General features: G+C 43.5%; 1 protein-coding gene and 2 pseudogenes across 1 annotated transcript; all 3 read right to left on the bottom strand.

Moving 5' to 3' along the window:
- Window positions 1-1446: 1446 nt before the first annotated feature.
- Window positions 1447-6442, bottom strand: LOC121442651 (protein SSXA1-like). Its single transcript, XM_041644250.1, has 4 exons — window positions 6294-6442; window positions 5690-5804; window positions 5263-5358; window positions 1447-1535 (listed from the first exon to the last, which is right to left on the bottom strand). The coding sequence occupies exons 1-4, from the start codon at window positions 6360-6362 to the stop codon at window positions 1447-1449; spliced, it is 369 nt and encodes a 122-aa protein (XP_041500184.1). The 5' UTR covers window positions 6363-6442.
- Window positions 6443-10208: 3766 nt separating this feature from the next.
- Window positions 10209-13177, bottom strand: LOC121442628 (annotated as a pseudogene).
- Window positions 13178-14338: 1161 nt separating this feature from the next.
- On the bottom strand, window positions 14339-15976 carry LOC121442627 (annotated as a pseudogene).
- Window positions 15977-17569: the final 1593 nt, after the last annotated feature.

Genomic DNA, 17569 nt, shown 5'->3' with positions numbered 1-17569 from the left:
ATTTTAATCTTCATAGAAGCAAATATTGGTCTACACTGAGCCTTAGGCTCTTGGGTAAATGAGGGTTACCTGTGTTGTCAGGCAAATCCAGATTCTCCTACATCACAGAATTTGGATTTGTCACCTGTGTGCAACCAGGGGTGAAAGTACATACTGACCAGAAAATGGAATAAGGTGGTTGTGACTAGACACAGTGCTAGTGGAGCATGGCAGGTGACAGCTGACCATAGTGATGACATGTACATGTGCGTTCACATACAGAGAAATGTGCTAAAGTAAACAATACAACTCTGCTCAGTAGTCCTGGGCAAAGGAAAGGGCAGTATGCTTCAGTGCAAAGGATGATTGATAGCTCATGGTCCCTAAGACAGGTACAGGACAGACAAGCAGCTGTTTGCACTAGGAATATGTCTCACTGAGTAGAATATTGATAGACTTATTTTATCTTCATATATATATATGAATATATATGTTGTGTATGTACAGTCGTGAACATCAAAAGACATTATCAGGAATCAGTTCTCTCTGCCACCATGTGGGTCTTTAGGATTAAACTCAGGTCATCAGGCTTGGAAGCAGGATCCTTTACCACTGAGCCATCTTGTCTGCTTGAAACATTGATATTCTACCAGAGTGCTTTTTACACAGTAAGAATATTAACAGAATGATTAGCATGTAGTATGTAGTCTCCCCAGTGTGACCAGATGCCATGTAGCAAGATTTATGCTTAAAGATGGCCTGGCAAAAGGAAGAACATTCTAATGGGACTTATCACAGTGTCAATAGGGAGCAAAGTCCTGACAGAGTGCTTGACACATCCTACAAAATTGCTAAGAGATCACTTGACAAATAATATGAAAACCGATACTTCGAATTTTAGTGACTCTTTATAAATAAATATATGCATATATCTATAAAGAGAGATAGATATATTTGATATTTAGTCTTTCAAAGTCATGGCAATGATCCAGAATTCCCACCACATTCTTCTTCTCATCCTGGGATTATTTCGACTCTATGGTTGAAACAAGAAAGAAAAGAAATGGTAGTGAGTTCACACTACCTACTCACTGGTCTGTTTCCTCCCATCCTTCAAAGCCTACATGCTTCCCTCCAGCCAAACCTCAGAGCCTCTGCTCCACAGCTCAACCCTCTGCTCAGAGCACAGTGACTGCCTCACATTCTCTTTGAATTCCTAAACCAGAGGAAGGCATGGCTTGTACTTTGAGAGCTGACCTGGGTTTTGGGAGCCCACAGCATCCTGGGTAGGGAAGGTCTCCAAAAGACCCAGCTTTGAAGTAAAGGAAGCATGGCATAGTACTTCAGGTTCAGTGTAGCACCCCCAAAGACTAGAAGTGGATGACTGATCCAATACCATATGAGAAAAGTGTGTATTCTGGGGTTTGGGAGATGTGTCAAAGGACCACTTACAGATTCCGTCATCATCTATTTGGGATCCCTGATCTCTTCATGGATCACTCGCTTCTTCCTTTTCCTCAACCGGTTACTCCAGACATTTACCTGAATGTCACCAGCTCCTGAAATAGGGAGGGATTAGTACGTGAGCGTTAGATGGTTTAGGGCCTTGTTTTGTCAGAAAAGAACAAGGCTTGTTTCTTCCATGAGCCTATAGGCCTTCTCCATTGTCTGATTTTTACATCTGCTAGCTCACAAAGACTGAGCTATTAACCATACAGCAATACAGACCAAAGGCCACTTCAGGTTATACCATCCAGTATACTGTTTGGTTCCCCTCCCCCATCATCTAGTATAGCTTTCCTGTTTTATCCTTCATTAGAAACACAACTTATTGCCTTTTATTTTATATTTATATTTTTATTTATGTGTGCACGTGTATGCCTCTGCGTATGTGTGACATATGTATGGATTTGTCAGATCCTCTGGAACTGGGGTGACATAATAGTGAACTACCCAGTGTGGGTGCTAGGAACTGAACTCCGGTCCTCTGGAACAACAGCAGATACCCCTAACCACTGAACAGTCTCTCCATACCCACTCTTTATTTCTTTTGGGTTTTGGTTGGTTGGTTGGTTGGTTGGTTGATTGATTTTGGTTTTAAGACAAGATCCCTTCACGTACCCTAGAAAAGTCTTAATATAATGACCCTACAGAACTTTGCAATTATAGGCATGCCCAACACACCCAAATGGAAACACTGTTTAAATGATATAATAATAAAACTGAATACTTGCTCTTCTTTAACTGTGCCTTCACTGGCCACGAACTCTCAGCTCCCTAAACTTTCTACACTAGACTAGAACCTGCAGCCGTGGAAACTACCATTTCATAAATTGTCAGGTATCTCTCAGGGTCCCTGGGTCTGTGAGGCAGACAGTTTCCAGGTGTCGATATGTCCTGGAGTCGATAACAGTGAGAGGAGTCCACAGTGAAAGCCCTGTCATTTCCAGTCAGAAGAGTACATGGGCCATTTACAGAGCAGAGGCCAGTTGGTGATTCCTGGTTGGACAGTGAGTGTCAGGATAAAAGAACAGACTATGGGAGAATGCCTGACTAAATTTCAGAAATGAAAGAAGACATGAATGCATTTCAGTGGCTTGGGCTATGGACTAGAGAACCAATGAAACTGCTGTTCGGGCCAATAATTCGCACAGTTGTGCTGATCCTCATCTTTAATTACTAGAATGCTGTGATTGAAGACATGCAGTCCTGGTACTGTAAATCTGACCAAGAACCTGTGGTTGCACAGGCCCCACGGGGAAAACCCATTACTATGATTTTGCTAAATGAATGTAGTACAAACTAACCTCTAAATCCATATCTCTCTATGCATAGATAGCTCGCAGTCATTACCAGAGAAGTTTTGTTGTACAGTGAGTGGTGGCTAATACAGAAGCTCCCAACTGGTTAGACTGCAGAAAATAAGTGTCTATCGATTGTTTAGATAAACACTGAACATAAATGTCACACACATTCCTCCCAAGCTCAAGTACCATTGCAGAATAGGGGATAGAGAGATTGTAATAAGCAGAGGACAGGGAGGAACAGAGCATATAGTGTCTTATGGACATGGCAGGAGTGTCAAACTCAAGAGCTCACAGGAGTTGTCTTTTCCTACATAAGACTTGCGTAGAATCAAGCCTGTCAGCTTTCTAGCAAGGAGTAGGGACTCATGAGCTTCCAGACCTCTATGAGCAGCTGTTGACAATAGATGACTTTCGTGGGAGGGAGAGTCGGTTTTAAGGGTATGGCCCCTATTAGGTCAGCCCATACTCTTGTGGATGATTGCACATCACTTAGTATATAGACAGCACAAATGGGGCTTGGCTGGTTATTTTTAAACAATAACAAACAAGACATGAATTTGAGGAATGTGGGGAAGTGAGGAAAAACATCTAGGAAAGATGTTTTATGTTAATTAGGTGAAAGAGTGGGGTATGTGTGACTATGGTCAAAATACATTATATAAAATCCTCAAACTTTAAATAAAATACCATATTGAAAAAGAATGAAGAAATTATGTTCAAGAACAGGAATTAGTGTAAGAGGTCACTTGTTCATTTCCCAGCCGTCCAGACTCCCAAAATAAGCACACAGAAACTGTATTAATTAAATCACTGCTTGGCCCATTAGCTCTAACTTCTTATTGGCTAGCTTTTACATCTCAATTTAACCCATATCCATTATTTTATATTTTACCACGAGGCTCGTGGTCTACTGGCAAGGTTTTAACATGTCTATCTCCAATGGCAGCTCCATGGCTTTTCCATGACTCCACCTTTCTTCCAGCAGTTAGTTTAGTTTTCCCCACCTACCTCTACTCTACCTTATCACAGGCCTAAGACAGTTTATTATCAATGCTATTCACACATACAGAGGGGAATCCCACATCAAATTAGATTGCACTCAACCTGGCAGATTGGAAGCAGTGGAAGCAGTGGAAGCAGTGGAAGCAGTGGAAGCAGTGGAAGCAGTGGAAGCAGCAGCATCTTCAGAGGCAAGTCCTTCATTTTCATTATGAGGATCTAGATTCAGTGATGTCAACTATAAAAGAGAATCTTGGATAAAGCATTTTGGCAAATAGTAATCTACAGGCAGTATTTCTGCCATGTGATTTAGGGTATTTTAATTCACTGGGTATTATTTAACACAGGATCTTGCAAATAAATAATTACCCAGGCCCAAAGTTTATACAACCCAGTGAATTTCCATACAGTTAGAATTGTCATTTGAAACAATATGTGATGCTTCACATTAAATTTTATACTTTAAGTATCAAATATATTTTATACACTCATCCACCACCAAAAAGAAAACTATCCTCAACAATGTGGGCGTGAACTGAAGGCAAACATGGAGCATTCCTACAGAAATAGGTGATACTCACCTTTATGCGTTTTTTTAGTTTTATGCCAGAAGTCCCTTCGGAATGTTTGTCTATGGAAAGTGAGAAGTCAGAAGGTTTTGTTTGTTAGTAAGTATTTCAAAAGTTCAGAATCCTGCCAGTTTAGGGAATGCTAGAGTGGAGGGTTACAGCATACTCATGGAGGAGGAATGGGCGGAGCATGGCTCTCTTTCACTTTATTAATGACAAAGGCATTATCTACAGTATCAGTTTCGAAGTCTCCTTGTGATTGTTTATGAAATGTTGTCCCGGTCTCATAACTGCCTCATCCTATTCCAGGACATTTCTTTTGCCTCGTAATATTAAGTTGATTTCAGGAAATTTTGAACTGTCGATACTTTCAGATGTGAAATAATAAAAAACTTACTTAACACATGAAATGATTTGAATATTCAAGGGTTAACTGCATGAGGAAGTATAAGTGACTTAGCTCAGTGTTTTGGGGGGCTATCTAGGGTAATAATTCTCCTTTGCTCTCAAAAATTGTGCATAAACTTCAGGCCTAGAGTTTAAGAACAAGTAAAGTGCTTGTGGGAGCTTGTGCAATCTGGCCTGCTTTCCTGGGAGTTAGTGTGTGTGTGTGTGTGTGTGTGTTGAGTTGTAGCTCTGTGTCAATGACTGCATGTATGTGTATAGGGTGGATGCCTATGTTTAGGATGTGATACAGTACGGTGTGCATTCCAATGGAAGTTGTTACCCATTTGTCATTTACTTATTATCCAAAATAATGTGTGTTCTTTTTAACCTTTTAGACTTTTATATGACAAGGTCTTCTACATAATCCTCTAAATGAACCCTTTTCCACACAGTCCTAACGTGAATAAGCAAAGACCTGCCTGTGACCTTACCAGGCATCATGACTGACCTTGACCACTCACCTTTATTCTCATGGCCATGAACTTGAATACATTCCACCAGGATTTCTTTGGACTGTTGCTTGCCACGCATGAAAACTGGTTGGTTGACTGTGACCCCTAAGAAGAAGCAAAGTGCTTGTTCTTTAACCGACAGCACAAGAGGGGAAATGAAAGCAGAATCTGGGACGCAGCACACAAGAGTCCCCAAGAACAAGGGACTGCAGGAAAGAACAGTGCAGACTGCAGGCCTGAGCCCTGCTGCCTGTGTGCTATACTGTCAGCCCTGAACAAGATGGAAGAGAGCAGCTTGCTCAGCAAGCACCTTGATATTTCTTCAGGAAGAGAGTATAGTGTGGGAGAGGGACATGCTATATGGTGAGAAGAAACTGTGGCATAGAAAATAACTGGGAGACACCCAGGCTTGTCTGAACCCAGAACTTCCCGTTACCTAGGGCCGTCATTCTGATGTAGTTTCTTTTCATATACACATAGACACTTTTCTGCCATGTGCTTCGCTTCGCCCACTCCTCCTCAGAAAAGTATGTAGAAATATCCTGGAAAGCCTAGAAAAGGAGGAAATGTAAAATCTGGCAGCTACTCTGCTGGACATGTGTGCCATTCATCCCAGAATGCCCTCTGTGTTGGAGGACCTCAGTGGTACGCCTAGAAAATCAAGATAATTGATCCTGGGAAATGCGTGGGTCAAATGAGAGATGTGAACAACAGCCATTTCCCAGTTACGCTGGAAATGCTCACTGCTGGTTATTTGTTCTCCTCCCACACTTACAAGGGACTGAACGTCACTAAATGCGTTTAGGACTAGATCACCAATCTGGTTTTCAGGGATGGTTTAGAAGGACATATTGAGTGTGCGTGTGCATGCATGTGTGCATGTGTGTGTGTGCGTAGAGAAATCCTGAGATTTATGGAGGTCCTATGGAGACTTTGGTCCTTGTCCTGAGTGCCTCTGGTTTCCACCTTCTGAGAACTCTTTCTTCAATGGCTCTTGGTCACTCAGCTGCTTCTGCACACCCCCTGCCTGGTCACCTCACCTTACACATCTTCTTTGGTTCATGAGTGTCTTCCACAGAACTCTTCACACAAGAACTCCCTGTTTTCATGTCGGTGGAATCAGTGAGACTTTGAAAAGACACCGTCCGATTTTCTTCCAGAACAAAACAAGGTATCCTGTGAAGGAAGAAGGTGTGGATGGTTAGTAACTCTCAGCACATGGCATCTTCTGTCCTCCTCTTTATCCTGATTAGGTCAACAGGAAAATTAGTGCTTAGGAGTCTATGAACATATATGAAGTTAGATTGAGTCTCAGAGAGTGGGGCAAGCATCTGTCCTGAATAGTCACCCTGGAGTGTTCGTTGAGATGAAGAGACCAGAGAAAGATGTTGAATTGGGCAAGCACAGGCCCATATCCTCACCCATATGAGGAAAGTGAAAACTGATTTCACAGGTGCTAAGAATGAAACATTTGTCACTGGAAGGCAAGTGGTGGGGAGTCCAGAAGAAGAAGGCACAACAAACACCTAACAGCTAAAGAGGAAGGCTAGATGCAAGTATTTCGCAGCACACTTTTAATGACTACAAATTATAGCTCCATATGGTGAATTTGTAAGGGAGGAAACGAGAAGCCAAAGTTCCATTCCTATGCCTGTAATACAAGATAGTTGGAAGGCTGAGGTAGAAGGATCCTATGTTCAATACCTGCCTGAGCTACAAAGTGAGATCAAGGCCAGGCTGGACAATACATGATTAAATCCTGTAGGATTCCTACCTACCATGTAAGAGGCCCTTGCTTTAGTTTCCCAGCTTTATCAGAGTAGAAGAGAGAGTTTATAAAGCTTCACTCACATAGAAATGATGACTACATAAGGACAGAGAAATATTAATTACCCATATTTGATAAGCACACACATATGTGTATCTTGAATAGCCATACTATATTTTAATTGTATATGCACTATTGTTGTATATCAATTAAAATCAATCATGGAAAAAACTCAGAACAAATTTCCTTAGGAAGCTAGACTTGGTGGTGAATACCTGTGTCCCTAGCACTTAGGAGAATGAGATAGGAAGATGGGAGGACTTCAAGACTATCCTGTACTACATATAAGAAACTTTGTCTCAGAAAAAAAGAAGAGCAGTGGAAAAACTAACTTATCTGTGTTAAAGAGTCAGCAAAGGGACTTCAAAATATGTTTGAACAATTGGTTACATTTTTATTTCGTATGTATTTGTATGTGTACCCATTATATGTCTGTGGAGGTCAGAGAACACCTTACAGGTGTCCATTCTCCTCTCTACCATGTGGATCCTGACTACCAAACTTGAGCTTGGTGGCTGGCACCTAACAAAATAAGAGTGCTGTCCTCTTCATTAAGCTACTTTCCTTTGTAAATGTGTTTGTCTTTTAAATAGCTTTTGTGGTTTATTTTCAAAAGCTGGCTTTCATGCTGATCTACTCATACATGTATATCATTATACTTTTCTTATATTTCACCTCCCATGCTCCTTTACCATAGTCTCTGCCAGCTTCAGATAGTTCCTTGACTTCCCACTCTTAATACACTTCTTAGCCTCAAGGCTGTTAGGTACATACTGCTTATTTGTAGAATTTTTTCATATTGAAGACAATCTTAGATATTTATCAATCTTTTTTTTCAATTTCAGTCACTTGCTTACCTCTCAACCCAGCAGAATTTTTTCCTTCATCAATAAATAAATGTTTTAACCTTTTAGTTTATTAAAGAAATTAAGAGGCATATTAAAGAAGTTTTAAATAAAAGACACATTTCTGGGACCCTACTGAAATTTAAATCCATGCATCTACATCATTACCTACTCTTGATTTTTTTTCCCCTTGAGACACGGTATTGATATTATGATGCTAAGCTGACGGAGAAACTCTGGGCTCAAATAATTCTCCTGTAGCCTCCTATTAAATAATTTAGATTGATGCTTTGTGGTACAGTGTCCTGCAACATGTGTAGATGTTTTGTGGTGTATTCTGAGGTAAAGTCAGTGAAGGTTTAATGGTCTCCCCGACTTATGGTTTTCAGAGATCAAAGAAAGGAATATATGGCTTTGCTGTGCTGAAAAGAGGTGGATCTATTAAGGAGAATGTGAATTACTGGACTAATTTAGAAATTCCTGCCAAGATAAAAGAGCTGGAATGCCCACATCTACTGGAATGTCAGTGAATTTGCTTTGTCTCAAGGGGGTCCACAAACTGAAGTCATCCAAAAAAAATTTAGTGAGTGGACATTGAGGTATCTCTGGAACCTTGAAGATTCAAGAAGAGAAAGTTGAAAAGTAGCCCCTCTAATGGAGGCTATTTGGTGTCATTGAGGATGGAGGAAATCTCAGGCATACAGGTAATTTCTAAGTTTGTGAAGCTAAGAGGGATACCACTGCTTCTCTCCAGAATAGTGTCACATGAGTCTCTTATAGTTTCTAAGATCTTTAAGGGATTGCCCAGTAAGGGTTTAGTTCAAAGCATGGACCTAAGTGTTGAAGATTGCTGGAGACACAAGAAAGGCACAAGTACTTGGTTAATCTACACAGGCTCCTAACCTTTCTGTCTGCTCAGCTTTAACTTATTGGAGCATCCTTCAGAAAGAACCTTCCTCTACACAGGAAGGGATGAGGGAGCCAGAGCCTTTCTCCAGAAAGAAACCAAGTACCTTGATTCAGTTGACCCTAGAGCATCAGCCAACCACAGCTGTCAGTGCCTTCGAAAGTCTCAGGAAATGGGTGGGAAAAGTGAGATAAGAATGGAGTATAGGGGCCCCAAGTTCTGGAACAGAAGTACATCACAAAGGGGTTGTACTCCAGGAATGTACTACTCCAGGACCTGCTGACCCATTGAGATGTACGTTTCTATGGATACCTGGGCTTTTCCTATGTCTAGACTATAATTCTACCCTCTACTGTGTAGTTCATCCAAAAAAAATGACTTGCCATTTCAAATCCTTCTCCTCAGTCTTCCTTAATCAGTCTAACCTGGGATCTCTCTACAATAAAGAATAACATTTATTACACAGTGGGTAAAAAAATGATATCTTGTAATTTGCAGGCAAATGGATGGATCTAGAAAACATCATATTGAGTGAGGAAACCCAAACCCAGAAAGACAAATATCATGTGGACTCACTCATAAGTGGCTTTTAGACATAAAGCAAAGAAAAACTAGCCTACAGTTCACAATCCCAAAGAACCTAGACAACAAGGACCCTAAAAGAGACATCCATGGATCTAGTCTACATGGGAAGTAGAAAAAGACTCTCCTGAGTACATTGGGTGTGTGGGTACCATAGGAAAGGACAGAAGGGGAGGGGGAAGGAACAGAGGGGAGTGGAGAAAAATGAAAAAATAAATAAATAAAAAGAATAAATTTAAATTACTAAGGAAAATATTAAAGTTGAAATTTCTATATGTGCTATTTCCCCCCAAAGACCCAAGAGCTTGTTTTGTATTAATATTCTTATGAATAGTAGTGTACAGTGTGCATGTGATTAGTGTATTTTGCTCTTTAAGGGCCTCCCAAGTGCTTCTGTTAGGAAGGTTTTTCTAATAGCATATGCTTCTACTGGCCCCCCCAATGCTTTCTAGCCTTTCCACCCAGAGGACTGCTCTATCAGTAATGCCTACTCAGAATGACTAAGACAAATCCAGGCAAGGAAATGGACCATGAACCTTGGGAGCAGCACTAAAACTTTCTTTGCATAGTCTCTTTGTGTTGTGTTTTCTTCTGACTTATTTTTAAAAACTAATGCTAAGTCATGTTACAAAGCAATGGCTTCCCCACATCCAGCCTTGTCCTAAGTGGCAAAGAACAGGAAAAGAAGTGATCCCTCTAAAAACAGAAACAAGTCAGGGCTATATGCTACCCCCACTCATTTTCTTTTCTTTTCTTTCTTTTTTTCTTTATTTTTTTAAGAAGGTAACTTTACCTAAAGCATCGGAAAACACATTCCTAAGGTCAGGGGTGAAAGATGGGGACGCAGAAGGTGGAGAAACCAAGAGGAGGTATGTGTGAAGGGGACGTCACAGGGACTCTTACTCATGCAGGGAGGTTCATAGAGAACAAGGCTGCTGGAGCATGGGTGAAGCTGGTACAGCGTCTCCCTGGCGTGGGTTCGCAGGTGGCGCAGTAGGTGCAAATTGCAGCTCAAGCCACGGCCACACAGCGCACAGGAGTAAGGCCTTGCACCCGTGTGACCCATCAGATGGCGCAGCAAGTTGCTGCTGCGACTAAAGCTCTTGCCACACTCCAGGCATTCCTGGGGGTCTTCCATCTCTTGCCTGGATGTGGTGTGTGTGATCTGGTGGCGCTGCAGGTACGCATTGCGCCAGAAACTGCGGCCTCAGGTTGGGCAGCTGTAGGGCCCTTCGCCAGTGTGGTTGCGGCGGTGATGGGCCAAGTTGGAGCTGTTGCGGAAGCAGTGACCATAGGTGTCACAGGCATGGGGCTTCTCCCCCCCCCCCCCCCCCCCGTGTGGATGCGTTGGTGGCGTGCCAGGTGGGCACTCTAGCTGAACCTCTCTCCACTCGCTGCATCGGCAGGGCTTCTCTTCTGTGTGGCTGACCAGGTGGCGAGTCAGGTCTTGCATTTGGCTAAAGCTTTTGCCACACTGGGCACAGTGGTAAGGCCAGAGGCCATCGTGGGTCAACAGATGGCGGGCAAGGATCACACATCTCACAAAGCGTTTGTTGCACTGTGGACAAGCGTGAGGCTTCTCACCTGTGTGCACCTGCTGGTGGCTGATCAGCTGGGAACTTTGGGTAAAGCAGCGACTACAGGCCTGGCAGGAAAAGGGTTGTTCGCCAGTATGGGCTCGCTTGTAGCTCATCAGGTGCTCACTTCGTCGGAAAGCCTTGCCACAGTCACTACACACATAGGGCTTGCTCTCCTGGTGAGAGCTAGGGCTGCCGGGGTCTTCTGAGGACTGCCGATCCTTGCCCTTTGCATTGAAAGACCCCCGCAGTATAGACAAACAGCTAAGCAGCAGCAATGCCAGGCTTAAACTTTGGAGCAGCACAAGTAACATTAGAACAGGGAAGTTCGACTTGAGAACAAGGGCGGAGAAGCCAGGCAAGATATCTGCGGTCAGCCGGTCAGCCATCTGGCCCCCAAGCGATAAGGAACCCGCAGCTGGCCTGCTCTAATGAGAACATCCCGTTTGCTTAGGGAAACAGGATGCCTATAGTCAGCACATGTGCCCAACTTAGAATATCAGTAATTCACAGAAGAGACAACTCCCCCTATGAAAGATCCCAGCTTGGCTGCTGTAACGTCATTTCACAAAGCTTTTGACGAAGGACTGTAAGTGCAGAGTAAGGTCAGGGTCCCTGGCTGCAAAACAGGATATTTATATCCATAGATTCGGGCAGGACATCAATTAACAGGATATCTGTTCCCATACATATGTGCTGGGAAAGGAAAAACCACCTGTGCCCCTTGCCCCATTCCAACTGACCACTAACAATGCATTTGCTTCTGTAATCTGCTTCTGCTGTCCTCTTTCCTATAAAAAGACCTTCCCCCAGTCTGCAGGCGCGCTTGTCTCCCGAGAGACTAAGTCGCCCCAGGTACCTGTGTACTGAATAAAGCCTCTTGCTATTTGCATCCGAAGAGTGACTCGCTGTTCCTTGGGAGGGTCTCCTCAGCCTGAAAGACTGCCCACCACTGGGGTCTTTCATGCATGAATCCGCAGGTGACGCTTTAAGCTAGAGCGCGGTTGGAAGGTCTGCCCGCAGTGGGAAAAGAGGACAACCGCCTTCTCTGACACTTTTGTCTTGTCTTCTGGGTCTGGTGTGGGATTTTGTTCTTGGGCATGTGCCAGCAGGTGCTTCATGAGGTTGGAGCGACGCTGGAAGCCCTGGTCACACTCAGCACATCTGAAGGCAGGTTCAGAAGGAAGGCGTTAGCAAGTGCTTTGGCAGGTGTGAGCTCTGGCAGAAGCGGTGACTGCAGAGGTAACAGGCATGGGGTCTCTCATCTGTGTATATGCGCACATGCAGCTTGAGGATAGAGCTGTGCCCAAAAGTCTTTCTGCACCACAGACATCGGAAGGAACGAGAGCTTGGCTGAGATTGAGAGCCCGGGTGGGCCTGTAGCTGGTGGGCCTGTAGGCCGGACAGCTGCAGGAAGCTGACTCCATACTCCATGCATATAAACTATGACTCTGTCTCGGACTCTGGGGTGCCTACTCTGACCTCCACAACTTCACTGCTGTCAGCAGGGGTCCCTCCCCCACCAGTACCGCTTGCCTCCTGCTCTGTTGTCTGGGACGGAGGCTCTACTGTGACTCCAGGGCCCTCTGCCTGGGACTTGGATAAAATGATGACAGGCCAGATAGTCGATTTAGGTTCTTCAGCTTTAAGTTCCTCTTTGTCAGGCATTCTGCTCTTAAGTCCAAGAGGGTTTCCAGGCCAGGCTTTCTTTTCCGAGGTGTCCTCAAAGCTAAGGGACTCCAACACAGCTGCCAGCTCTTGGTCTCTGGAATCCTCCTCAGACCTTGAGGGGCCCTAAGAAGGGTGGCTTTCTTGTGGGTCCTGGAGCATCCCCCTGGGGCTCTGGACTCACTGGCCAATTTCAACTTGGTGCAAGTCTCCACTCCTCAGGTCCAGCAGGCCTGGTGGGAACTGGCTGAGATGGGGGTAATTCTTTCAACGGGGGCAGGGCTGAAGTCTTTTCCAAAGGCAGCTCCCTTTTAGGGCTTTGACTGGGGAGCTGGGAAGGGCTATGAGATGATGTCTGCAGAGCATTCTTGCCAGCACTGAAGCTAAAATCCAGTGGCCCCACGTAGCTGGAGTCTTCGGGCACGCCCTCCAGCAGCTGTACCACCTCCTCTCCATCCCTGAGTGGCTGGCCCTGCAGGTGGCTCAGCACGTGCCCCAACTGCAAAGCTAAACACATGCATTAAACTCTGGTGCGCTCAATTTCATAAAAGCATATTAACAGAATTAAAGACCCGGGTTAACATGAACCCAGTAATTGTAGGCAATTTCATCACTCCAATTTCTTCTATATATAAGCCATCTGGACAGAAAAACAAAGAGAAACTTCAGAATTAAATGACCTCTTATATCAAATGGACCTAAGAGATCTATAGAACATTCAACCCAAATACCAAGAATATACATATATACATTCAGCAGCACATGGAAGTGTCTCCAATATAGGAAAAATGCTAGAACAGAAGCATTAATAAATACAGAAAAAATGAAATAATTCCATGTATCCTACCCAACCATTATGCAATAAACTTAACAGCAAACAAAACCCTACTAAATGTATAAAATCTAGAGATTAAACAACTAATTATTAAATGATAAATGGATCAAAGAAGGAATCAAAATATTCTGGAGCTAAATGAAACAAAAATACCATAACAAAACCTTTGAGGAACAATCAAGGCATTTTAAGAGGGAAGTTAATAGATCTAAGTGCCTACAAAAACAAAAGCAGTACAAATAAATTACTTATTGATGCAACACAAGAATTTGGAAAAACAAAACAAAACAAACTCGGTAGATAGCAAGAAATATTTTTTTAAAAAAAAGATGGTAGTGTCTGGTACTGGAAACGTAGCCAGCTATTTAGGCCTAATATCATCATGGATCTCAGAAGAGAACCTATATAACAGCTTTATTAAACCAGCATAAACCCTAACTACATTCTCTTTTTTCCTAAATGTTTTTATTTGAAACAAGACCTTAGTTTCCCCACTGCAAGGTAAAACAGCACAACATTTGGTAGCATAGCTCCAGTATGTGGACATTATCCAACTCACCGTCTTGGGGTAATTTTATTCAGAAAGTTCTTACACAAAATATTAAAATGTCAGATACAAGAAGTGGTCTTAATTCTCTGTGGGGCAGGCAGTATTTCCTATAAGTGCTGCACGATGGGAGAAGCACAAACATAACCCATTCTTTAAAAAAAAACTAATCCAAAGTAGAATATCCTCCCCCCCCCCCATCTCCTGGAATAAAAAGTAGTGCTGGGCTCTCCCGCCCAGATTTGGTTTTTATCCTGATGGTTTACGAAGGGTTGGTTTCCCAATGATCTGCATCATCAGGGTCTGAACAGAGTCCACTGGCTTTCAGGAGAGGATTGCTTCTTGCCTTCGTGCTCATGCTCCTTAGGGCGACTGCTATCAGAAGGTCTTTTAGAACCACCATGCTGTTTGGCTTCTTCCAAAAATTTGTCCAAACCAAAAGGATCTTCCTCAAACTGAACTGGTCCCTCTCGGTTTCTCTGTCTACGGTCTGAACCAGAAAACTCCTTATCAGTAACAAATCTGTTTGTCTTTATCCTGGTTTCTAGGTCATCACCATACATATCCTTGTCCAGATTTTTACTAGGCCTGTAGATGCTTTGAGCCATATCTTTACCACCTCTCCAGGCCTGATCATAAACATTATAAATTTCATCTTCTCCACCTGCAAATCCACTGTCCATTCCCTTGGTTTGGTTGAAGAGCCTCTAGTCATACTGAACTTCATTGGAAGTTTGAGGATTGGGCACACCAAGAGCAATGACTTCACTGATATCTCGATTTTCATTTCTCTGTAGTTTTGACCTCTTATCAGGGGCTGCCCTGGAAAGGTTCCGGTCATGCTGTCTCTCTTTTCGCCTGTCATGACAGATTTCATCCCTTTCGCGAGCTTCTCCATCCTCTTTTTCCACGTGGGTTTTGATCCCAGCTCTCCTCTCTCTGGCTTTCTGGGCCATTTCTCTAACTTTCTCTTCATGCTTCTCCTTTTCTTTCTGAGCCATCTTTCTCTCCACTTGGGCTCGCATTTCCACAGCTTCACGAGCCCTCCGATCAGCAATGTATAGAGCTTCAGCCAGTTTGGCAAAATTTTCGTTTATGTGCATGGTCTGAAGTCCTCTTCCATCAGCAGCCAGCCGCTTCTCCAGAGGAATTGTATAACCTTTTGCGTTCTTCCAGTTGGAAATACACGGGGGGATCTTCCACTCTTGCTGTTCCTTTACAGTCATCTTCCGACTAGGAGAATGCATCACAGGTGCAGGAGGAGACGGTGGTCCCCGAGGAATTTTCTTATTAATCTTGAATCTTGGTGGCTCCATTGGATCTTTCTGCATTTCTACCATCCGAATAACTCTCTGTTTAGCTCCAGAGTTGAATGCTGCACCTTGTTGAGATGGTGTATAGCGGATATACTGAATAGGAGCCAACTTGTCAGCTGCACGAACTGGCATGGCTGCAGCAACCTTCTGCGATACGGACTTCTCCAGGGCTACTCTTGTCTTCTCTGTTATCTCCTTAATAGCTTCTTCATCAGGCCTTTGCAGGTCTGGGTCATCTGCATTCGTAACCTCCTTTGGAACCAGGTCAGTGTATTTGCTGTAAATGACCTTGTCTTTGGACTGCCCCTGTCAAGCGATAGCATCGTATTTGATTTTCCCTTCAGGATCCACCTGTATGGCCAGTGCATTCGACATTTTTTTCTTTCGCCCCATATCCAGGGGATACTGGGCCACATGGATTTCTGGGAAAGCACCTCCATCTCCAAAATCCTCTAACAAGCGCGGAATCCAGCCTTTCCCGTACCCGTACGGGGGAGGCTCCCTTCGTGAAGAGACCAAAGAGGTCTGCCGCGATCTCTGAGATCTTGCTCTTTCTTCAGCTTCAGGTTGGTCCTGAGATAGCTGAGTGGGCGCAGGTAAAAAGCTGGTGAGCGCCATCTTCTTCCACTCCTTCCCCCTAACTACATTCTTAATATTTGTCCTTATACCCACAGATGAGTGTGATCCTCACCCCCCAATCAAGGTAACTTATTTTTACAATAGAAGACCATTATTACAGAAAACCACAACCAATGAAAGTGCAGTGTAGCGGAGCTAGTTCCGCCTACAGTCACAGAACAACTCCTGCACCTAATGCTTAGGGAGCATTAAGGAATAGGGAACAGAAAGATTATAAGAACCAGAGTGACAGGGAGTTTACTGTGATATTGTGCCTCCTAGAAAAGTCAGAAGCTACACCTATGAACTCTCACCACCATGACTATCTAAACATGACCTGAACAAGACAGATACCAATGGACATGATAATGGGGAAGGGGAGAGTTCAGGAGACCTCAACCACAGGCAACTAAGGACAATCTCTCTCTCTCTCTCTCTCTCTCTCTCTCTCTCTCTCTCTCTCTCTCTTAAACCACAAGAACACAAACATGAAAATTAAATAACAAAACAATAAGACGAAAATGCCTAAACAAAATGAAACATTCCTCAAAAGAAAAACCCCATAGAGTTCATTTTGTGTTGGCCAACTCCTTACTTCACAGTATGCCCTGGACTATGCTTGATATGCCCAGTGACAGTCCATCTGAGAAAACTGACTTTCCTTTTGCCAGCAGATACCAATTACAAGTAGGTTTTTGGTTTGGTTGGTTCGGTTGTCCACTTTTTCCTCTCAGTGCTGAGATCCCTTCTGACTTGGGCCTGTGCAGGTCTTGTGTGTTCTCACTCAGTCTCTGTGAGCACATATGTGCATCAATTCTGTTGAGTTTCCTTGGACTCATTCATCACCTCTGACTCTTAAATTTTCCACCTCCTCTTCTGCATAGATCCATGAGCTTTGGGAGATGGCCCTGGGGAAGACATGCCACTTAGAATTGGGTGCTCCAGAGTGGCTCACTCTATGCACATTTTCCAGATGTAGCTCTCTGTGTTCATTCCCATCTACTCTAAGAAGTGTCTGAAGAGCTGTGAGTGGGACACTGGTCTATGGTATAGTGGTATGACACTAGAAGTCATTTTATTGCTAGTTTCTTTAGGTTTTCCCCTAGGCCAGTGACATATCTACCCTCAGATTTTTGACCACTTTAGCAGTGTCAAATATGGATTCCATCTCGGGGAGTGAGCCCTAAATCTATTCAAAAAGTAGCCGGTTACTCCCATAACATTTGGACCCTTATTGCATCAATATATCTTGTATGCAGGTCATTGTTGTAGGGCACATGGTTTGTAGCTGGACGATAATGGGGATCACCTTTCTCCTCCAATAGCATACAGAGCACCTTCCAGCACCACAAATGCTAGTCAGTAGGGGTAAAGCTTCTAGTTAGCCAACTCGACTTCTCTATCATAAAAGTTGTCTTCTAGTCGAATCTTACCATCATGTTGTGAAGGAAATAACCGAGAACCATGGCAATAGCCTGTTGTATCTGTGAGGTTTCATGGGGCTCCCTTGACCAAAGATTCAATAAGATATAACCTGTTCCTAGCACTGGGGACTCTCCTTTTATGTGGTGACTCCATTTAGTCATATGTATG

The sequence above is a fragment of the Microtus oregoni genome, unplaced genomic scaffold (assembly GCF_018167655.1).
Source record: "Microtus oregoni isolate MIOR12 unplaced genomic scaffold, Mior012 000092F_ref0000046, whole genome shotgun sequence".
NCBI classification, from domain to species: Eukaryota; Metazoa; Chordata; class Mammalia; order Rodentia; family Cricetidae; genus Microtus; species Microtus oregoni.
The sequence above is the reverse complement of the archived record's forward strand: the minus strand, read 5'-3'. Positions and strand labels throughout refer to the sequence as shown.